At 40.3% G+C, this 19879-nt stretch overlaps 1 protein-coding gene across 1 annotated transcript in view; it reads right to left on the reverse strand.

Moving 5' to 3' along the window:
• The window catches only part of MYO3B (myosin IIIB), a 408982-nt gene that overhangs the window by 299349 nt on the left and 89754 nt on the right, over positions 1-19879 (reverse strand). Inside the window, exon 6 of the mRNA XM_070476366.1 lies at positions 1212-1277. Coding sequence (XP_070332467.1) covers positions 1212-1277 — 66 coding nt within the window. The remainder of the gene's footprint in view (positions 1-1211; positions 1278-19879) is intronic.

Below are 19879 nucleotides of genomic sequence, written 5' to 3' on the forward strand. Positions count from 1 at the left end.
GGATCAAGGGCAGCACACTGTAATCAAACACATTAATACATCTGCAGCAATTCACATGACTATTCACACTGAGTAGGACAAATAATGGCTATAAATAGCCTCACTTCAGTTTAGGTCATGTGTTGCCACCAAATCAGTTCACATAAGGTCAGGGATTGCAGCTAAATGACTCAAATACAAAAAAAAAATTTCCATTTTTCAGAGCTCTTTGCGTTTTGGAATTGTGAACAAGGGATTGTACTGTGCTTAAGGAAGGCGATCAAGAGACCCAGTTTGCTTCCTTGCACTGTCTTTGTGGAAGCTAAGTCTGCACATAGGCATAAGCTAGAGAAATTTGTGTTGACTCTTTCCTTCTTCCTGTTTATCAGCTATTTTGGTCATGTCTTTTCTCCTTCCATGACCCTTGAACCCCTTCTTTGATACACTAGATGCTGAGGGCACCTCTATAGCTTATAATCGCCTTGGCTAGATTCCTGCCCCCCACAGTTCACCAGGCCCCTTTACATAGACCCCTCCAACACTGAGCACCTTCCCCAGACTCAGGACTAGTGTGGTTTCTCTGTCAGGGGACAGCACTCAGTCCCCACCCCATTGGCGCTACTGTTGGCTCTGCTCCTGTCTTGGTCCCATGCAATACTGCCTAGTTCCAGGTAACACAGTTCCCACCAAGTACATTACCCATCAATTGGATTTTCATCTTGTTCTCCACACTCTGAGCCCTGGCTGGGGCTTCTCACCTTGGTGCCTCAGGCCCAAGATCTCACTTTGCCCCTCAATCGTCTTGGAAGCTGGAGCCCTGCTCCTAGACCACAGATCCTAAAGCAAAGCCTAAATTCCAAGCTGCAAAATCTCTACTGAAGGCTACCACCTTCTGTCTCCTCTCTGGCTCAAGTGTGGGTGTCAGATGTTTATATGGAGTCCCCTTTCTTGTTAAACAAGACCCTTTGGCAATATTTTTCCCAGGACAGAGTAGTCAGATAAATGTGACACATATGATCAGGAGGACTGATTATAACCAAAAGTCAAGTGGAATTCCATATTTTTCAAATCTGCAGAGGCACCATCTATCATTTACCAGAACAAATTCTGTGTCATGATGTGCTAGAAGGTATAACAACATCTAGCACCAAATCAATTCCACAGCTTGGATTTCTCCAATCACTGTCCAAGGCCTTGCTGGATAAACAATTTTTCGTGGAAGAAATACTCACTGTGAAATAAAGTGGTTGAATTCTTCACACCATTTTTCCGGATGAAGTAAAGTAGGTGGAGGATTTCTGAAAAACAAAAACATTTTTTTCTTTCAAAAAAATTGTTTTGTTAAAAGCAAAATATCAACTTATCTTTACTGATATTGTTCTAAATAGCTCTGATAAAATCTAGGCTTATTTATTTCTGGGTAGGAGTCATTTATCAGTGGTAAATTATAAAATGCCAATCCCTATTTGTTTAGTGGCTCATTTCCATTGATTGAAGGCCTACTATGTCCACAGCTTTCTGCAGGACCTCTGAGGGTTACACAGATCAGGAACATTCCTCAGGGAGTGGACACTATTGAAGGGTGAGGCAAGCACATAGCCACTCTGAGAGCTGAATATTATTGCTGCCATAAGAAAGCTATAAGCCAAGTGCTATGGGCTTGAGAGAAGACTTTTAATTTTACAGGATTTTCAGATTATCATGATCCATTTGAATTAATTACATGATGTATTTAAAGTATACTTATAAATTCACTGGTCACATTTTAAAATTTTTTCCTATATGTCAACATTCACAATAGGCACCAGAGAAAGCAAAACAGCTAAGACAAGGTTCCAGACCCTGAGAAGTTCCTGGGTAGTGAAGAGGACAGACACCTAATGTAACTGGAGTTAGGTGTTCACCTAAGTACTGGAGGTCCCAAGAGAACTAGAGAACTGTAGAAAGACTCTGGTAACCAGAACACTTCCTGGTGAGAAGGCAGGAAAAGGAAAATGTCAAAACCCTGCATTTGGCTGAATATTTATCTGAAGAGAATCAATTTTAAAACAGAAGTGACATTACCTTTAATTGATAAGAATTTTTTTCTAGTGGTAAGTGGAAATAGGGGCTTATGAGCAAGTCAAGTTCAGCAAATGAAGAAAGTTACATTCTGCACACCTGAACTATGACTATAAATCTTAAACCCATTATATATCTTTGTTTTCACTCGGGTTCTATCTGCTTCCTAAAGCCATAGCTTGCTCAGCTTCGATCAGCAAAGGAAGGGGGAGCAGCATGCATGATCAGAAATAAAAAATGTATCTGATAATGTGATAGTAAGCTGCCTCTCAATACCCTTCCTTTTCTCATCTCTTCTAATACAATTTTTATTCTGATACAATGCTGCCATATATATTTTTCCTGAGTTTCGTGCAGCTAGATATGGCCATGTGACTGAGTTCTGGCCAAATTATATACTACTAAAATTGTTCTATGATATTTCTAGAAAGTTTTCTTAAAAAAGAAGAGACATGCTATCTTTTTTCTTCCCCCTTTCCGCTTCTTGGAACATGGGTGTTGTGAATGCACCATGAGCAGCTATTTTGTATGTGAAATGAAAATGTGAGCTATGAACTGAGTATGGCAAAGAAGAGGGATTCCCTGGAGACTCAGATGGTAAAGAGTCTGCCTGCAGTGCAGGAGACCCGAGTTCAATCCCTGGGTTAGGAAGATCCCCCGGGAAAGGAAATGGCAACCCACTCCAGTATTCTTGCCTGGAAGATCCCATGGACGGAGAAGACTGGGGGGCTACAGTCCATGGGGTCACAAAGAGTCAGACATGACTGAGCGACTTCACTTTCATGGCAAAGAAGATAGACAGGATGTTGGATTCATGACGACATTTTAAAGCTGCCATACCAGCTCTAGATTGCTTCTGCCTAGTCTTCCTTAACAGGACAGAGAAATAAACTTCCATCTTCTTTAAGCCTCTGCTTTATGTAATTAATTCTAATTGAGCTGATCATATTTCAGAGGATTACTCCATTATATGGTTAGAACATAATTTTATAAGTATATCACAAGCACAAAGATATGTGGAAGCATAATAAAGTGGCAACTTATCCAATCTCGGGAGTCTGAAGACTTTAAAAAGAAAACAAATTTCAGCTAACCCTTGAAAACTGGTTGGAGTTTTTAAGAGAGAGGACAGGAAAGCTATCTCAGTTTTAGGAAACAAGATGTACCAAGTTACAGAAGTGTAAAAAGTCTGGTAGGTTCAAAGAACACAAATAATCTTTTGAGGCTAGACTATATGATTCTTTCAGGTCTGGAGAGAGAGTAGGTGGGAAGGATAAGGTGGGAAAGGAAGAATGATGAAAGAAACTATATGATTTCCCTGTTCTATATAACAATGTAATTATTCTTCAGATCTTCTGATTTAGAAACCTAAAGGAAAATTACCTGTGTACCCGGCTAGAAAGAGTAGCCATTGAAAAGTTGCCCTTCAGTTATTGTGGAGACTGCCTCTACCTCATTTGTTTAACTATATTTGCCTTCAACTTTCCCTGGACTTCTTTACATAATAAAAATACCATCACATACCTTCTGCTTTAATACCAGCTTGGCTGAACTGTTCTTACTGACTCTAGCTATTTGGAGACTATACGTCCACATGTCCTTCCAGTTCAACTCAGGGTAGCAACTCTTAGTGAGCAGTTTACTCTAGATCATCTCTACAGTCCTTTCCACAGCTCAGACTTCCCCAATTCTGCTCAGGTTTCCTGCTTATTCTGCTCTCAGGGAGGTCAGTTCCATAGAGAAGAGTTGCTCAAGCAATTTACTGTCTATCAGACTTCATCCACCTCCAAAGCCATTAACTGTGACCAATAAGTCACTTGTAGGCACACTTGATTAAACCCTGGTAGGCTTGACCTTGGCCAGTCGAGCGTGGAGGGACAAACCTCTGCCACAATTAGAGAGCGACCTCGCAAGAGACAACTGGATAAATGGATGGAAGTGTCCATACTGGTGTGAAGAACACTGTCCCTTCCTATTTCCAGTCTGTCCCTCAGCAGGAACTATGAGCAGGAGTTACTGTTTATGTGTTGGCCTGAACCTCTGCAGCAGGACACAGAGGAAAACAGCAGGAAAACACCATTCGCCCAGGCTGCCACCAACCCCTCATAGCTTGGTTGGTAAACAATCTGTCTGCAATGCAGGAGACCCAGGTTCGATTCCTGGGTCAGAAAGATCCCCTGGAGAAGGAAATAGCAACCCACTCCAGTATTCTTGCCTGAAGAATCCCATGGTCAGAAAAGCCTGGCAGGCTACAGTCCATGAGGTCACAAGAGTTGGACTTGACTTAGCGACTAAACCACCACCACCACCAACCTATGATGGCCTCACATGAACCCCACACAAGGAAACACTTTCTCTGAGTTTGACATCACAGGAATTTAGTTTTAGAAAAGCTCATTTGACCTTGTAGATGCCCCACCTTTCCTGGAGTCCATCCATCATACTTAGGTTCAGTAAATTACTATCTGAGCATAATGAAAACTAAAAGGAATTTGAAGGCTTTACAGTACTTTGTTTGCATTGGCAATATAAATTTTCTTTCTCCTGATATGCAGAAAGAGCACCAAATAATAATAGTCCTGCCTTTTTGGCTCCTCTAAACACTACAGATGAAAGCTGTAACCCTGCCCGAAAGGGTCTCTCACCACAAGGAGAAATGCTTCATGTTCAGTGTGATAAGAGTGTCAGAGCACAGCTGAGGTCAGCAGGCATCACTCATGTATGTGTATGGATGCTGAGAGCCTGTAGGATGTTTGAATGCTGAGTGGTTGAAAGGCCCATGAATCTGAATACCAAGTTCTCATTTGGATAATATTTATAAACATACCAAGGCAATGTAGAAAAGAGATTAGTCAGTAAAGGAAAATGACTATATTTGATTTGAGGTTTTCCTGCCTGGAGTTTATTCCTGTGATTTGGACTCCAAATTCAATTTCTACAAAATAATCCCTGCATACAGACAGCATTAGAGCTACATGAGGCTAGCAGCAAGAGGTGATGTCCATTTTTGACATCATAATCCTAGATCTAGCAAATATGATGGAGATAGAGTTAACCTTCTTCCCCCAAAGCCTCTGTGGAACAAAATGATTTGCTGAACAGTCAGATTGAATTCATTTTAGTTCCTGAAATAGAGAAGCAGCTGACTGTATGAAGCGGGGCATCCAATCTCGACCAACCAATCCAAATTTCACCTAGTGACCTGTGCCAAAGCATGACTCAAAATGATAAGCTGGGTCAATTTGATTCTCTTTAGAAGGTTTCCCCCCTTTTTTTTTTATTTTTTATTTTTCACCTTGAATAGAAACAGAACAACAAACAAGCAAACAACAGGCAGTTTAGTAGTGGGATCTGAAGCTGAAAGATCCATGATGACAGGACAGCACAATATACAAACTGGTTTTGGGAAGCAGATCCTAGGAACAGGCAGGAAACTAGGGAAGCAGCCCAGGTAAAGAGAAAAGAAATAGGCTACAAACATCCCAGACCCCATGATGGGAGACCACGTAGGTTCTCCTTTAGTTCCTTTTGTGAGTCCTTCTCCCTCTGGTGCAACTACAATATATTGGTCCCAGCATTCTGTTCTCAGCTCTCTTCTCCTCCTATTCTAAACATTCACTGAGGGCTCACTATACGTTAGCAGCTTTCTAATCTATATTTCCTGCCTCAGTTTTTCCTCCACCTTTTCACTGGTGCATTCAACTATTTACTAGATGTCCATTTTTATTTCCTAGGGGCACCTTAGAGTCAGCATGTTCAAAATCAAACTCATCATCTTCTAAATCTGCATTCTACCTGGTAGTTGAAGTCAGAAACTTGAGTTCAATGCTCTCCACTGACACCACATCCAATGTAAAAAAACAGAATAAGGGCTCCCCTTATTAAAGAAGTCCACATTCTAGTGCCTGGTGCCTATGAGCATGTTACCTTCCATGGTAAAAGGGACTTTGCTGATGATTACAGTTAAGGACCTGGAGATGGAAGATTACCTTGGATTATCTGGATGAACTTAATTTAATCTCAGCTCCTTTAAAGCATAAAAGAGAGGCAGAAAGAAAGAAGCAGTAGGAAAGAACTGAAATGTGAAAGGTACTCTACTTGCCACTGTTGGCCTTGAAGATGAGGAAAGAGAACCACAAGTCAAGTGGACTTGGACTGCAGGTGGCCTCTGGAAAATGGGAATGGGACTCAGCTGCTACCCAGCAAATAAATGGGGATCTCAATTCTGCAAATACAAGAAACTGAATTCTGCTAATGACCTAAATGAACAAGGAAATCAATTCTCCCTTGGGGCCTCCAGAAAGGGATGCAGCCCTGCTGACACCCTGATTTTAGCGCAGTGAGATCCATGTCAGATTTCTAACAAATTTGTTATGACAGCAATAGAAAACTAATACATCAATCAAGCACCAACATCTATCAATTCTGCTTCCTAAATTCCTTTCTCATCACCCCTTTCCCTCTTTCATGGCCTAGTTCAGTCACTTATCATCTCCATCAGCCTACTCCATAGCCTCCTTATTTTCCTCTCTCCCTCTGTATTCATCTCCCTCTAATCCATCTTGTACTTGGAAGTTGGAACTTCTTTATAACACACAAATATGATCTTGTTATTTTCTTCAAAATTCTATAGCAGGCCTACGTTGCCAGCATGATAAAATGTCAACCCTTTGGCATGATATACAGATGGCCACACCTGCCTATCTACTCAATCCCATCTCAAACTACCTACCTATCTCACCCAGCGCTGCAGTACTAAACTGTGCAGAACCTGAACTCCTGAAGCCAGTCCTGTTCTCTCATGCCTTGGGGCCTTTGCACATGCTGTACCTTCAGCTGAGAATGTTCTTCCCAATTTGTCCACCTAGCAGGCTCCTACCCACGCTTCATGTGTACCTTTAGTACCTAGCACAACAGCACTCAGCAAATTTTTAATAAATGACTGACTACAGGAATGAACGCACATAAACACAGATATACTGTAAGTAACCCAAGAAATGACGCCAGGACAAAATATGACCTTGATCCCCAAAGTAGCAAAAACAAAAAAATCAAAGTAGCAGGAAAAAACAAAAAACTAGTCAAATATGGAACAGTTCCTTTGGATGTGAGCAAATTCACAGTAAGCAGAGTTTGAGGAACAAAGGAGTCCCCTTAGGTAGTAACTTGATTAGGATTTGATAGTATACACCTCATTTTCATCATTTGGGCTACCTTTGTAGTACCCAGGACCCTGAACATATTTGACTAAAGCTAGTAAATAAATCATCTGACATCAGACAATGTCTATAATGCAGTTTAAATTACGATTTATTCCAGGTTCACATGTGGGGAAAAGGGAGCTTAAAACAAGGAATTTTCTTAAAAATGTCCAAGTAAAAAGTGGAAGGCTGCTGCTGCTGCTGCTGTTAAGTTGCTTCAGTCGTGTCCGACTCTGTGCAATCCCAGAGACAGCAGCCCATCAGGCGCTCCCGTCCCTGGGATTCTCCAGGCAAGAACACTGGAGTGGGTTGCCATTGCCTTCTCCAATGCATGCAAGTGAGAAGTGAAAGTGAAGTTGCTCAGTCGTGTCCAACTCTTAGCGACCCCACAAACTGCAGCCTACCAGGAGATTTCTCTGTCCATGGGATTTTCCAGGCAAGAGTACTGGAGTGGGTTGCCACTGCCTTCTCCAAAAGTGGAAGGATCAGGTTTCAAATAGGTGTTTCTGTCTCCCATGTCCACACACCTCACTGTTCCCTGTATTTCGTCTCATAAAGAGTCCATTACTTTAAAAGATGAATTAAGAGAACATATATGCAAAAAATGACAGAAAAACAATTAGCAAGCAATACCTCTAGAAGGTGTAAAATGAAGTTGCCAAATATTAAAGCACATTCATCAAGAACATACTGAGTAAAGGATTTATCAATAAGACTAAGTTAATTAAGAAAGACATCCTGGAAGTTGTCAATTTTGAGGCAGATCCTACACAGAATATCAACCAGATGGTAGGAGGGGAAAGGCTATTAAAGGAAAGGGAAGGAGAGAGAGAATAAGCGGAGGAAGATACAAAGATTGAAGTATAAGAGTTAATAATCATTAATATACAGTTAAACACAGGAGTGTGCTAAAAAGCTATTCTATTTCCCTACTAATAAAAGCAATAAAGCAAGACATTTGAGAACAATGAATTATTCTGAGTATTAACCACAGAGACAGAGCTGCCACTCTGACACCTACTGCTAGATTCACTAATGAGGGGAATGGTTAGGTCTGTGCCCATGTCTCCCCTCAGGATCACCACCTAGCTCCAACCAAAGTGGTTGCTTTTTGTCCTAAGTCATACCTTCCCTGTTCAGAATTATTTTAAAGTTTTTATATTTAATTGTAATACATGATTCCATCTTAATATTAAAAATTTCCCCAGGGATAGAGAAAGCAAAGAGTATAATACCTCTTCACTACCACCCCTAATCCCAGTCTCCTCCCTGTGTCAGTACGGCTTGTATTTTCTCTGGGTTTTTTTTCACTTTTAAATATTTGCTATAATATAGTTTTGCTATACTATAAATTATAATATAATAAATATAAATTTATATTACTATTTACAATATATTTATAGTTGAGGACTGTAGAAATGAAAGTGTCATTAAGTGTCCTGGTCCCTATATTTCCCATTCAGTAACAAGACTTAAAGACAATCCCAGACCAACTTCATACTCAAATAGTATTCCCCAACATGTGCATATAATAGTTTAGTTAATCATTCACTGATGGATATTCAGGCTGTTTTCATTTTTTCCATAGAAAAAATAAAGATAGAAGAAGGCTGAAATGGTTTACATATGCCATTATGTGATTTCTAACTTTTAAAAAGTTTCTTAGGTGGTGGACACCTCTTGTCAGTGAACATTTAGGATCCTGCATATATATTTCAAATGCAGAGAGAGCAGGTGCTGACTGCCTCATTTTCTCAAAGTGACCAGTGAGCAAATGTAGAGCAGAGGAGAAAGTGACAACCCAAAGGCCTATAGAGTTGTGAAGAGTTGTGAAGGTTGTGAAGCACCCCTGGGTTACCACCTCCTAGAATATGCTGTCAATGGGAACTTTGAGTTATTCAACTCCATCAATATCAGACCAAGAATGCTACTCCTGAGGTCCCCTCTGCCACTTGCAGGCATCTGCGCCCTGGTTTGGACAGTGGATATCTCTGGGTAATTATCTTGACACACAGGACATAGACCAAGATTTATTAAAAATATACATGTAATTCTGTTAAAGAGGAATCATCTGAAAAAATTAAATAGCTGCAGCTATATCTTTATCAAAACCACAATGAGGTACCATTACACACCAGTCAGGATGGCTGCTATCCAAAAGTCTACAAGCAATAAATGCTGGAGAGGGTGTGGAGAAAAGGGAACCCTCTTACACTGTTGGTGGGAATGCAAACTAGTACAGCCGCTATGGAGAACAGTGTGGAGATTTCTTAAAAAACTGGAAATAGAACTGCCATATGACCCAGCAATCCCACTTCTGGGCATACACACCAAGGAAACCAGATCTGAAAGAGACACATGCACCCCAATGTTCATCGCAGCACTGTTTATAATAGCCAGGACATGGAAGCAACCTAGATGCCCATCAGCAGACGAATGGATAAGGAAGCTGTGGTACATATACACCACAGAATATTACTCAGCCATTAAAAAGAATTCATTTGAATCAGTTCTAATAAGATGGATGAAACTGGAGCCCATTACACAGAGTGAAGTAAGCCAGAAAGATAAAGAACATTACAGCATACTAACACATATATATGAAATTTAGAAAGATGGTAATGATAACCCTATACGCAAAACAGAAAAAGAGACACAGATGTACAGAACAGACTTTTGGACTCTGGGAAAAGGCGAGGGTGGGATGTTTCGAGAGAACAGCATTGAAACGTGTATATTATCTATGGTGAAACAGATCGCCAGCCCAGGTTGGATGCATGAGACAAATGCTCAGGCCTGGTGCACTGGGAAGACCCAGAGGGATCGGGTAGAGAGGGAGGTGGGAGGGGGGATCGGGATGGGGAATACATGTAAATCCATGGCTGATTCACGTCAATGTATGACAAAAACCACTACAGTATTGTAAAGTAATTAGCCTCCAACTAATAAAAATAAATGAAAAAAAAAATTTTTAATTGAAAAAAATAAAACCAGAAAAGAGATACATGAAAATGACATAGAAATCAGAAATACAATGCTATGTGCTAAACCCTCAGTAAATGTGGGAAAGGACTCCATTCATGCAGAATGCTAACTCCACAGTGAAGGCAGCTCCATCAGGGTCAGTCCTTTGAAGGAGGGAGAAGGAGGAGGGAAGAGGTTTTCAAAGACAACACTAGATGGATGGGAAGGTGTCTGGAAAGAAGTAAATGTACAAAAGGAAAAATACCATTACTCCACCCTTTAAGTTCTCAACTGGGGCCCCTGTGGCAAAGGACAGACGACAAGAGAAAAGCAGATAAATATGTTTTAATATAAGTTTTACATGCATGGGAGCCTTCATAAGTAAATGAAGTCCAAAGAAACACTTAAACCTGAGCATGTGGAAGAGTAGAGAATCTTGGAAAGGCATGATGGGACAAAGAGTATGAGTAAGTGTGGTGACCTGGGGAAATTTAGCAAGGCCTGTTCACTCAGGTCCTCTCTGTGTCCACTGTCTTGGTCTTTTGCAGTAAGGTGCTTCTTTCCTTTGGGTATAGGGAGGGCATCTCTCACAAGAGGATTTTATAAACTGCTTATAGGGATGGTCAGAAAGTCCTTCCTGCACATGCCACTTCTCAAATTCCTTCAACTTGAAATATTCAATATGCCAAGGTCCTGTATTCAAGGGTAGCATGTCTTGAATTGTGTCACAAAAACTAAATGAGTCTAAGTCACATCTCAACCTTGTATCACCATTGTCTAAGAAAGTAGAGATTTTTATGATTAATACCTATGATAATTTTTTCTACACTAATTGATAAAGTTACTAAAAGTAGTGAGGAGAAAAGAAAAAATTTGTACTTAAACCTCAACTTTGTTGATTCCTTTTTTTTCCTGCTTCTTAATAACCTAATTTGATTTTGTCCCTTAAACAACACTGCTGGCAATGTTAAGCTAAAATATTTAAAATGTAAAGTTACCACATCAAATCACATGGCCCATAATAAACCCATTTTCAACCATTTACCATCAGTAATTGACAAGATGGTCATTTCCTCCGGCTTTAAGCTCAGCAAGAATCTGTTTCAAAGATCATCTCAGAATCCCAAAATTGCATTACGTTTCTCATGTCAAGCCTAAGCCTGAGATGGAATGTTTTACTGAGCTTTATCAATCTTTGGCCACTATACCACATTTCAAATGTTCACAGAATGCATTTTCTCATTCTCTCTAAAGCACACTAGGGTACCTTTCCCTCATTTGTACTTTCACTATGTAAACACACAGGATACATAGGCAACTCAGTCACACATGTAGAGTGCCAGAGAAAGTCAAGGACAATAGAAAGTGCTATGTCAAGTGGTATGTAGCTCACTGTCTGAGCCAATATGGTCACTTGCTGACATCCTTTCTTCAATTTGCTCCTTCAACAAGAACTCAGCAACTCCATCATATTCAACTGTTAAAGTCCAATGTGTGGAGAATATGACCTTGCCCAACAGCTGGCTAATGACCTATTTCTTCTGTGATCCTTTATGCAGATGAGCCACAAGTCTTTTTTTTTTTTAAAGCACAGTTTTCAGTGCATGATTTATTAATTCATGATTTTAAAGAGATGTGTTTCAAACAGATGACACTGTTTTCTAAATGTTTTCCTTATCCTCAAATTCTGGACTGTTTATATGGGTTCTGTGGGATTGTACTCTGAAGGGGATCACTAATGGTGTGTCAAAGCATTTTGGAGGTATAGAATCACTCTCAAGTTAGGTTAGTATTTTAAGAAAAAACGATGTCTGGTCAGATGAAAGTCATAGTGATGAGCTTAGTAGGTCAGGGGACAGGCAAAGCTAAACAACATGCACTAGACATGCTATGCTTTCTTGGTGCATCCATTTTTCTGGCAATAAGTTATTTAAAATTGCTTTATGTAAAAAAATCATTGGTGCAGACAATAAAAAGTAGGACTTCTCCCTGCCTGCATTCTGAACTAATTGAGAGACAAGAAAAAGTCAGCGGATTGAGTCCAAAATGATACCTTTATTACTGATAAAGCTGATCTCAGAGAATGTGGCTTTTACCTGAAGAAAATAGTTTCTAAGACTGAAAGACAGAGTTAGACAGACTTAACCAGCTGGTCTTGGGCCCAGGGCTAGGCCACCACAGGCCTCTCACTCAGAGGCAGAGCTTTGGCTGAGTGCAGGCTGGAGAACCATCCTCTAGTGCAGGCTGACTCGCAAAAGGAAGAGAAGGGACAGAGCTGGGGTCTCTAATGTCCAGTGCCTCCGCAAACTCCTCATCTGCATACAGCACTTCTGACCCTCTAGGCTCTGTCAATTTGGGTCCAATCAGAAGACAGGAAAAACACTAGTAATTTGAATGCAGAAAATTTAATATAAAGAATTAATATGTGAATCAAGAATTTCCAGATGTTCAAGCTGGATTTAGGAAAGGCAGAGGAACCAGAGATCAAATTGCCAACATCCACTGGATCATAGAAAAAGCAACAGAATTCTAGAAAAATGCCTACTTCTGCTTCATTGACTATGCTAAAGCCTTTGACTTTGGATCACAACAAACTGTGGAAAATTCTTAAAGATATGGGAACAGCAGACCACCTCACCGGCCTCCTGAGAAATCTGTATGGAGATCAAGAAGCAACAGTTAGAACCAGATATGTAATAACAGACTGGTTTCAAATTAGGAAAGGAGTACATCAAGGCTGTATATTGTCACCCTGCTTATCTAACTTACATGCAGCGTACATCATGTGAAATGCTGGGCTGGATGAAACACAAGCTGGAATCAAGATTGCCAAGAGAAATGTCAATAACTTAGATATGCATATGATACCAGCCTTATGGCAGAAAGCGAAGAAGAACTAAAGAGCCTCTTAATAAAAGTGAAAAGAGGAGAATGGAAAAGTTGGTTTAAAATTCAACATTCAAAAAATAAATAAATAAATAAATAAAAGTCAACATTCAGAAAAACTAAGATCATGGCATTTGATCCCATCACTTCATTGCAAACAGATGGGGAAACAGTGGAAACAGTGAGAAACTTTATTTTGGGGGGCTCCAAAATGACTGCAGATGGTGACTGCAGCCATGAAATTAAAAGACACTTCTTCCTTGGAAGAAAACCTATGACCAACCTAGACAGCATATTAAAAAGCAGAGACATTATTTTGCCAACAAAGGTCCATATAGTCAAAGTTATGGTTTTTTGAGTAGTCATGCAGGATGTGAGAGTTGGACCATAAAGAAAAACTGAGAGCGGAAGAATTGATGCTTTTGAACTGTGGTGTTGGAGAAGACTCTTGGGGTCTCTTGGACTGCAAGGAGATCAAACCAATCAGTCCGAAAGGAGATCAGTCCCAAATATTCATTGGAAAGACTGATGCTGAAGCAGAAACTCTAATCCTTTGACCACCTGATGCGAAAAACTGACTCATTTGAAAAGACCATGATGCTGGGAAAGATGGAAGGCTGGAGAAGAAGGGGACGACACAGGATGAGATCATTGGATGGCATTGCCAACTCAGTGGACATGAGTTTGAGCAAGCTCTGGGTGTTGGTGATGGACCAGGAAGCCTGGTGTGCTGCAGTCCATGGGGTTGCAAAGAGTCGGACACAACTAAGTGACTAAACTATACTGAATAGTGGATTAGACACTAAGGAGTGAAGAGAACTCTAGCAAGAGCAGACATGGGAGCAGCTACTATGTCTAGATGAAACAGGACATCCCAAGAAGAAACTAACTTGTAAGAGCCCTTGCCCCCAAGGCTGAGACTCTGATCTCGTTGGAAAAGATGATTGTGGTCCATGGTGGGTGAAGTTCTCAGAGGTGAGACAAGCCAGGGCTGGCAAACAGGAAACCACGTGCCTGGTGCCTGAGACTCACCAGGAAGCTGCCTAATGAGTTCTGGTAAAACTTACTGGAGGGTGAACACCACTGGGTGTCCCAAACACTGCTGAGGGTCAAAGGCCACAGAAGCAAGAAGGAAAAGTTACCCTGAAACCAGGAAGAGGGCCCTTTTCCTCCGGCAGTGGCCTTCTGGTGCCCTCTACTGACAAAGCTTAACTCCTACCATATGGCAAAAGAGAAATGTTTGAGTACCCTCCAGTATCACAAAGCAGGGAAAAGAAGGGTAAATTTGGAGCTGAAAGGCACTAAATTAATAACTGGCACAGGAAAGAATTGAATGAGAAAAACAGAGAGAGGCTAGGAGTTTTACAGTGTTTTTTTGTTTTTTTAAGATGAAACACCAGATTTTAAGAAATCTCTATTTCACGGTGGGGAGAGAAGAATTAGGAGTTTTGGGGTTAGCAGATGCAAACTGGTATATACAGAATGAATAAACAACAAAGTAGGATGTATAGCACAGGAAACTATATTCAAAATTGTTATAAACCATAATGGAAAAGAATATGAAAAAATATATCTGTCTACATATTTATATACCTGAGTCACTTTGCTATATAGAAGAAATTAGCACAATATTGTAAATCAACTATACTTCAATAAAATACTTTTTTAAAAAGAAATTTCTATTTCAGGCTTGGAGTAGGTAACTTCCAACCATGATCAACTGAATGAGTCTAGCCTTCTCTGCCTTAAGAGCACTTGCTGAATATATTTAAGAGGTAATGAAGAGATAATGGAAAACTTCTTCATTCCCCACTTAAAAATTTTGTTTTGTCATGGTGCATCAAATTTTCTCATTAAGACTCATTGCTTTCTATCCCAGAAGTTCCTTATTGAAATAGGAATATTCTGGGGAGCATCCTATTGTAAACCTTTATTGTCCAAAACTTTTCTTGAGATAAAAGGCAGACAAGAATAAAAACTCAGAAAAGGGGACTCAGAAATGATCCGTGAGGGGACAGGACCACAGACACGGACTTAATCTCTTTTGTGATTTTTCCATTTCTATGATTCCAACTTTGTGTGAGCTGAAAAGTGAAGAGTCAGGTGACATGACACCTCTTGCTACTTTCCTGTCTCTCTGCCTCTAAAATGCCTCCCAGCACAGAAAAGAAAAGGCACCAGTGAAAGTCAGTGTGGTTCACAATGCCCAGGATCATGGTCACAGAGAGGAACTCCTTTTCCTTCTGGGACTTCTTTCCAACTCAACAGTCACTAGCACTCTGTATGGAATGGGCAGAGGGGAGCTGATAATTGTTCTTTCCTCACCCCCTTCCCATTCTCTCAAGCCCATTCAGGAATCCAGGACTTTGGTTTAAGCTGGATCACTTTTTCTGCACTGTCTAATATTATTTCTGGGGAATCCTTAATTTCTTGAGAGCTTATTATGTATTATAAGCACTGTGTTAAGAATTCACTTATTCAATCCTCACATAAACTCTCTGAAGCAGGTTATACAATGCTCTGTTTTAGAGAGGAAAAAATCAAGGGTGAGAGCAGTTTGCTGCTGCTGCTGCTAAGTCACTTCAGTCATGTCCGACTCTGTGCGACCCCATAGACGGCAGCGCACCAAGCACCCCCGTCCCTGGGATTCTCCAGGAAAGAACACTGGAGTGGGTTGCCATTTCCTTCTCCAATGCATGAAAGTGAAAAGTGAAAATGAAGTCGCTCAGTCGTGTCTGGCTCTTAGTGACCCCACTGACTGCAGCCCACCAGGCTCCTCCGTCCATGGGATTTTCCAGGCAAGAACACTGGAGTGGGGTGCCATTGCCTTCTCCGGAGAGCAGTTTAGAAGCTGGTAATGGTGTGGCCAGGCTTCCTGTGCAGGCAGCCTGATCCCAAAGAACACAATTACAACAACTGCTTCCCCACTTGGGAATTACTTTTGGTTAATCAGGCACCACAGTATCTTTAGATTCTGCCAGAGCAAATTATGTCCCATTAATACAGGAATATGGGTCTGATTTAATCAGCCAGTTGCCTTTCTGACATCCCATCAACTTAAACACAGTACACTTCAGACAACCAAGACATTAGTAAGCAAACTCAAAAACATTTTGTTTAGGATACAAAATAATCAGTAATAAGGAGCATGAGCAAAGAATGTTTTCATCTGTTGAGTTTTATGCATCCTCTGTCATTCAGCTCCCTCCAAAGTCACAGCTGGTAAAACCAAATGGGTCATTTTACCACAATCAGACTAACGTCACAGTTCAAGAAGCACCATTTGTCCTCCAAGGCAAAGCCATGCACCTAATTACAACACACTGTTAATAAATTTATAATAGACAAAAAGAAATTGACTGCTATGGATTTTTTCCCCTAGTAAAGCAAAACCATTTAAAGGGCATTTTGTGCAGCTATTTCTTCTTTTATTGTTTCAATAAAGTTAGTAATATATTCCAGACAGGAAAAAGCAGGGCAGACCTCAGATGAACAGATTGTATCATCTGATCCTACCATATTGTCTCTAATGGGGGAAATTAGCAGCTGAACATCAACACCTGTCACCATGCGCAGAGCCTGGCACACACACCAGGTAGGAAGACTGTGCTGTTCCTTAGAGCAAGCAGAGCCTGGGCCACCAGACCCAGTGCACATACCAGTGTCGACAGAAGCAGGCTCCATTTAAAATCAAGTGGACATATTAAATGCCAGGGGTGATACAGCTGCAGTTCCTAAGGAAGACTGGATGGTTACAACTGTGAGCTCTAAAAACGTTTTATGAAGATTGTGCTAACTGCAAGTGGAACCACACAGACGTAAGCAGAGAAGACTGGTCCCAGAAGGAACCACTGAACATTCATCCCCTTGCAAGGGTAAATGTACCACCAGAACAGCAACCCCCTCTCACACCTAGATGGCTTGAGTCATGTCTCCACTGGCAGATTACAGCCAAGTGTTTTATCAACCTCAAGATCAACTGCAGTTATTGAAACTGAATGAATTACGTTGCAAGTCCAGGCAGTTTGTGAGCATGCCCAAGAAAACAAGCCCACATTTATTTTTCTGACATCATAAGCATGTCTTCTCTTTATAAGGGCTTTGGCCATTTTTCTATCTGGTTGCCTAGCAACATTTTGAAGGGACAGAAAAAAGGAAGAAGGATGCTGGAGCCATACCTGTGAGTGAATTTGTATTTATTTCACAGATTCCTTTTCAAAATTCCTGGGGTGGAGGTGGGTGGGGTAGAAGGGGCTGTATTATGTTATCAATAGTGCTGCTACTCTTATAGCAGGAACATACAATGCCAGCAAGTATATTTATACAAGGATACTCAGCAAACAAAGGGTGGAGGGAGGTATCACTGGTTACTGCATGTTAATACAGATGAAGAATAAATACATTAACATCAAATCAAAAGAAACATATTGAGTAAACATAATGCCCATTTCATCATTCTCTCTCAGGAAGGTCTCAGACCATGCCTGAGGAAAACCTATCATCTCTATCATTTTATCCAAATTGTGAGTGGCTAATGAACTATACAGCGCTCTTGTCTGCCTTGTATCCTTTCTTTTGCTAAATGATATTTCCCGACAGAAGGTACCAATTCCAATCAGATGCTCAATTTTATTTTAAGGGAATTGAATAAAGTAGACTCCCATGATTCTTCTAATTTCCTCTGCATCTGTGGCTACTTTCCTCTTTTAAAAAAAATTTCATGTGCTAAAACTTCCTTTTTTCATGATTAGTTAATAATTCATCTATTTTATTATTTTTATCCAAAAAAGCTTATGATTTATTTATTGGTTCTATTGTTTCATGTATTTTTGCTTCATTACTTAATCACTTCTATTTTATTAAATCCCTTCTTCTTCTACCTGGATTTAAACATTTTTAAAAATTTCTGTTAGAAGTTTAATTCATTTACTTTCATTCTTTCTTGATTATTAATATAAGTATTTGGGGCTATGAATTTGCCTCTAATCCCTGCTTTATTTTCCTGTTAATTCTGATATGCAGTATTTTGATAATAATTATTTTCTACATATTCTTCAACTTTCATTTAGATTTTCTTTTAAACTTGAATTGTCAAAGATGATTTTGCTTTTTACTCACCTAGGTGGCAGGAAATTTATGTTTTCTGTGTTTATTTCTAATTGTTGGCATTGTGGACAATTAATGTTGTCTGTACTGTTTATACTTTTGGAATCTGAGAATGTCTTTGTAGTCTTTGTAATAGGCACAACAGCAGTATTTATGTTGTTGTTCAGTCACTCTGTCATGTCTGACTCTTTGCAACCTATTGGACTGCAGCAAGCCAGACCTCTCTGTCCCTCACCATCTCCCAAAGTTTGTCCAAGTTCATGTCCATTGCATCGGTGATGCTGTCCAGCCATCTCATCCTCTGATGCCCTCTTCTCCTTCTGCCCTCAATCTTTCCCAGAAGCAGGGGCTTTTCCCATGAGTCGGCTGTTTGCATTAGATGACCAAAATACTGGAGTTTCAGCTTTGGCATCAGTCCTTCCAACGAGTATCCAGGGTTGATTTCCCTTAAGATTTACTGGTTTGTTCTCCGTGCTGTCCAGGGGAATCTCAGGAGTCTTCTACAGCACCGTAAGTATTTATATTTATATAACATGTGCAATATAATATCATATACATGTATATTAATATATAAAACATTGTCCCTCAAGAATAGAGAATGTTCCTCTTTTCAAGCACTCCTGAAACATTCACAAAAATTTATACTATTGCTTATTATTTTTTAACATATTACAACTGCCATGGGATGAAAGAGGTTCGATAATAACTTCTGAAACTAATGTGTATCTCCTTGCACTTTCTGTAGTTTCTGCTTTATGAATGTGATGCTATAAATAGATATATTTCTATCTTCATTTTAAAAATAGCACCTGTTTAAAAGCACCCTTTTTGAACTAATTAAATATTTTTGGTCCTGAATTCAATATTATCTAATATTAAGAACATAGTGTTAGACCCTGCTGATCTAGTGGCCTGTGTGCCATAACTACTGGGCCTGTGCTTTAGAGCCTGTGAGCCACACATACTGACCTGGAATGCCACAACTACTGAAGCCCATGCGCCCTATAGCCTGTGCTCTGCAACAAAAGATGCCATTGCAATGAGAAGACTTGTACCTCAACTAAAGAGTAGTCCCTGCTCACTGCGTCTAGAGAAAGCCCACACACAGCAGTGAAGACTCAGCACAGACAAAAGAAAAAGTGTTATAACTACTGCTTTAGAAAACCATGTATCCTTTAAAGAAATTAGAAATGAAACTGAAAAATTATATTTAAAGAGTTTTTCATATTAACCCACATATTTACCATTTCCTGTGCTCTTTATTTATTCCTGTGGACTTCAGTTACAATCTGTTATCATTTCCTTTCTGTATGAAAGACATCCCTGGGGCTTCCCTGGTAGCTCAGCAGTAAGGAATCCACCTGTCAGTAACAGGAGACAGTTTCGATCCCTGGTCTGGGAAGATCCCACATGCTCTGGAGCGACTAAGCCCATGCACCACAACTGCTGAGCCCATGCTCTAGAGATCAGAAACTGCAACTACTGTTTCCTTGCCCTGCAACTACTAAAGCCCGCGCACCCAACAGCCCATCATGCTCAGCAACAAGAGAAGCCATTGAAATGAGAAGCCTGTGCACTGCAACTAGAGAGTAGCCCCCGCTCACCACAACTAGAGATAAGCCCATGCAGCAACAAAGACCCAGCATAGCCAATAAATAAGCAAATAAAGTTATATTAAAAAG

This window comes from Odocoileus virginianus, chromosome 13 (genome assembly GCF_023699985.2).
Source record: "Odocoileus virginianus isolate 20LAN1187 ecotype Illinois chromosome 13, Ovbor_1.2, whole genome shotgun sequence".
Taxonomy (NCBI): Eukaryota; Metazoa; Chordata; class Mammalia; order Artiodactyla; family Cervidae; genus Odocoileus; species Odocoileus virginianus.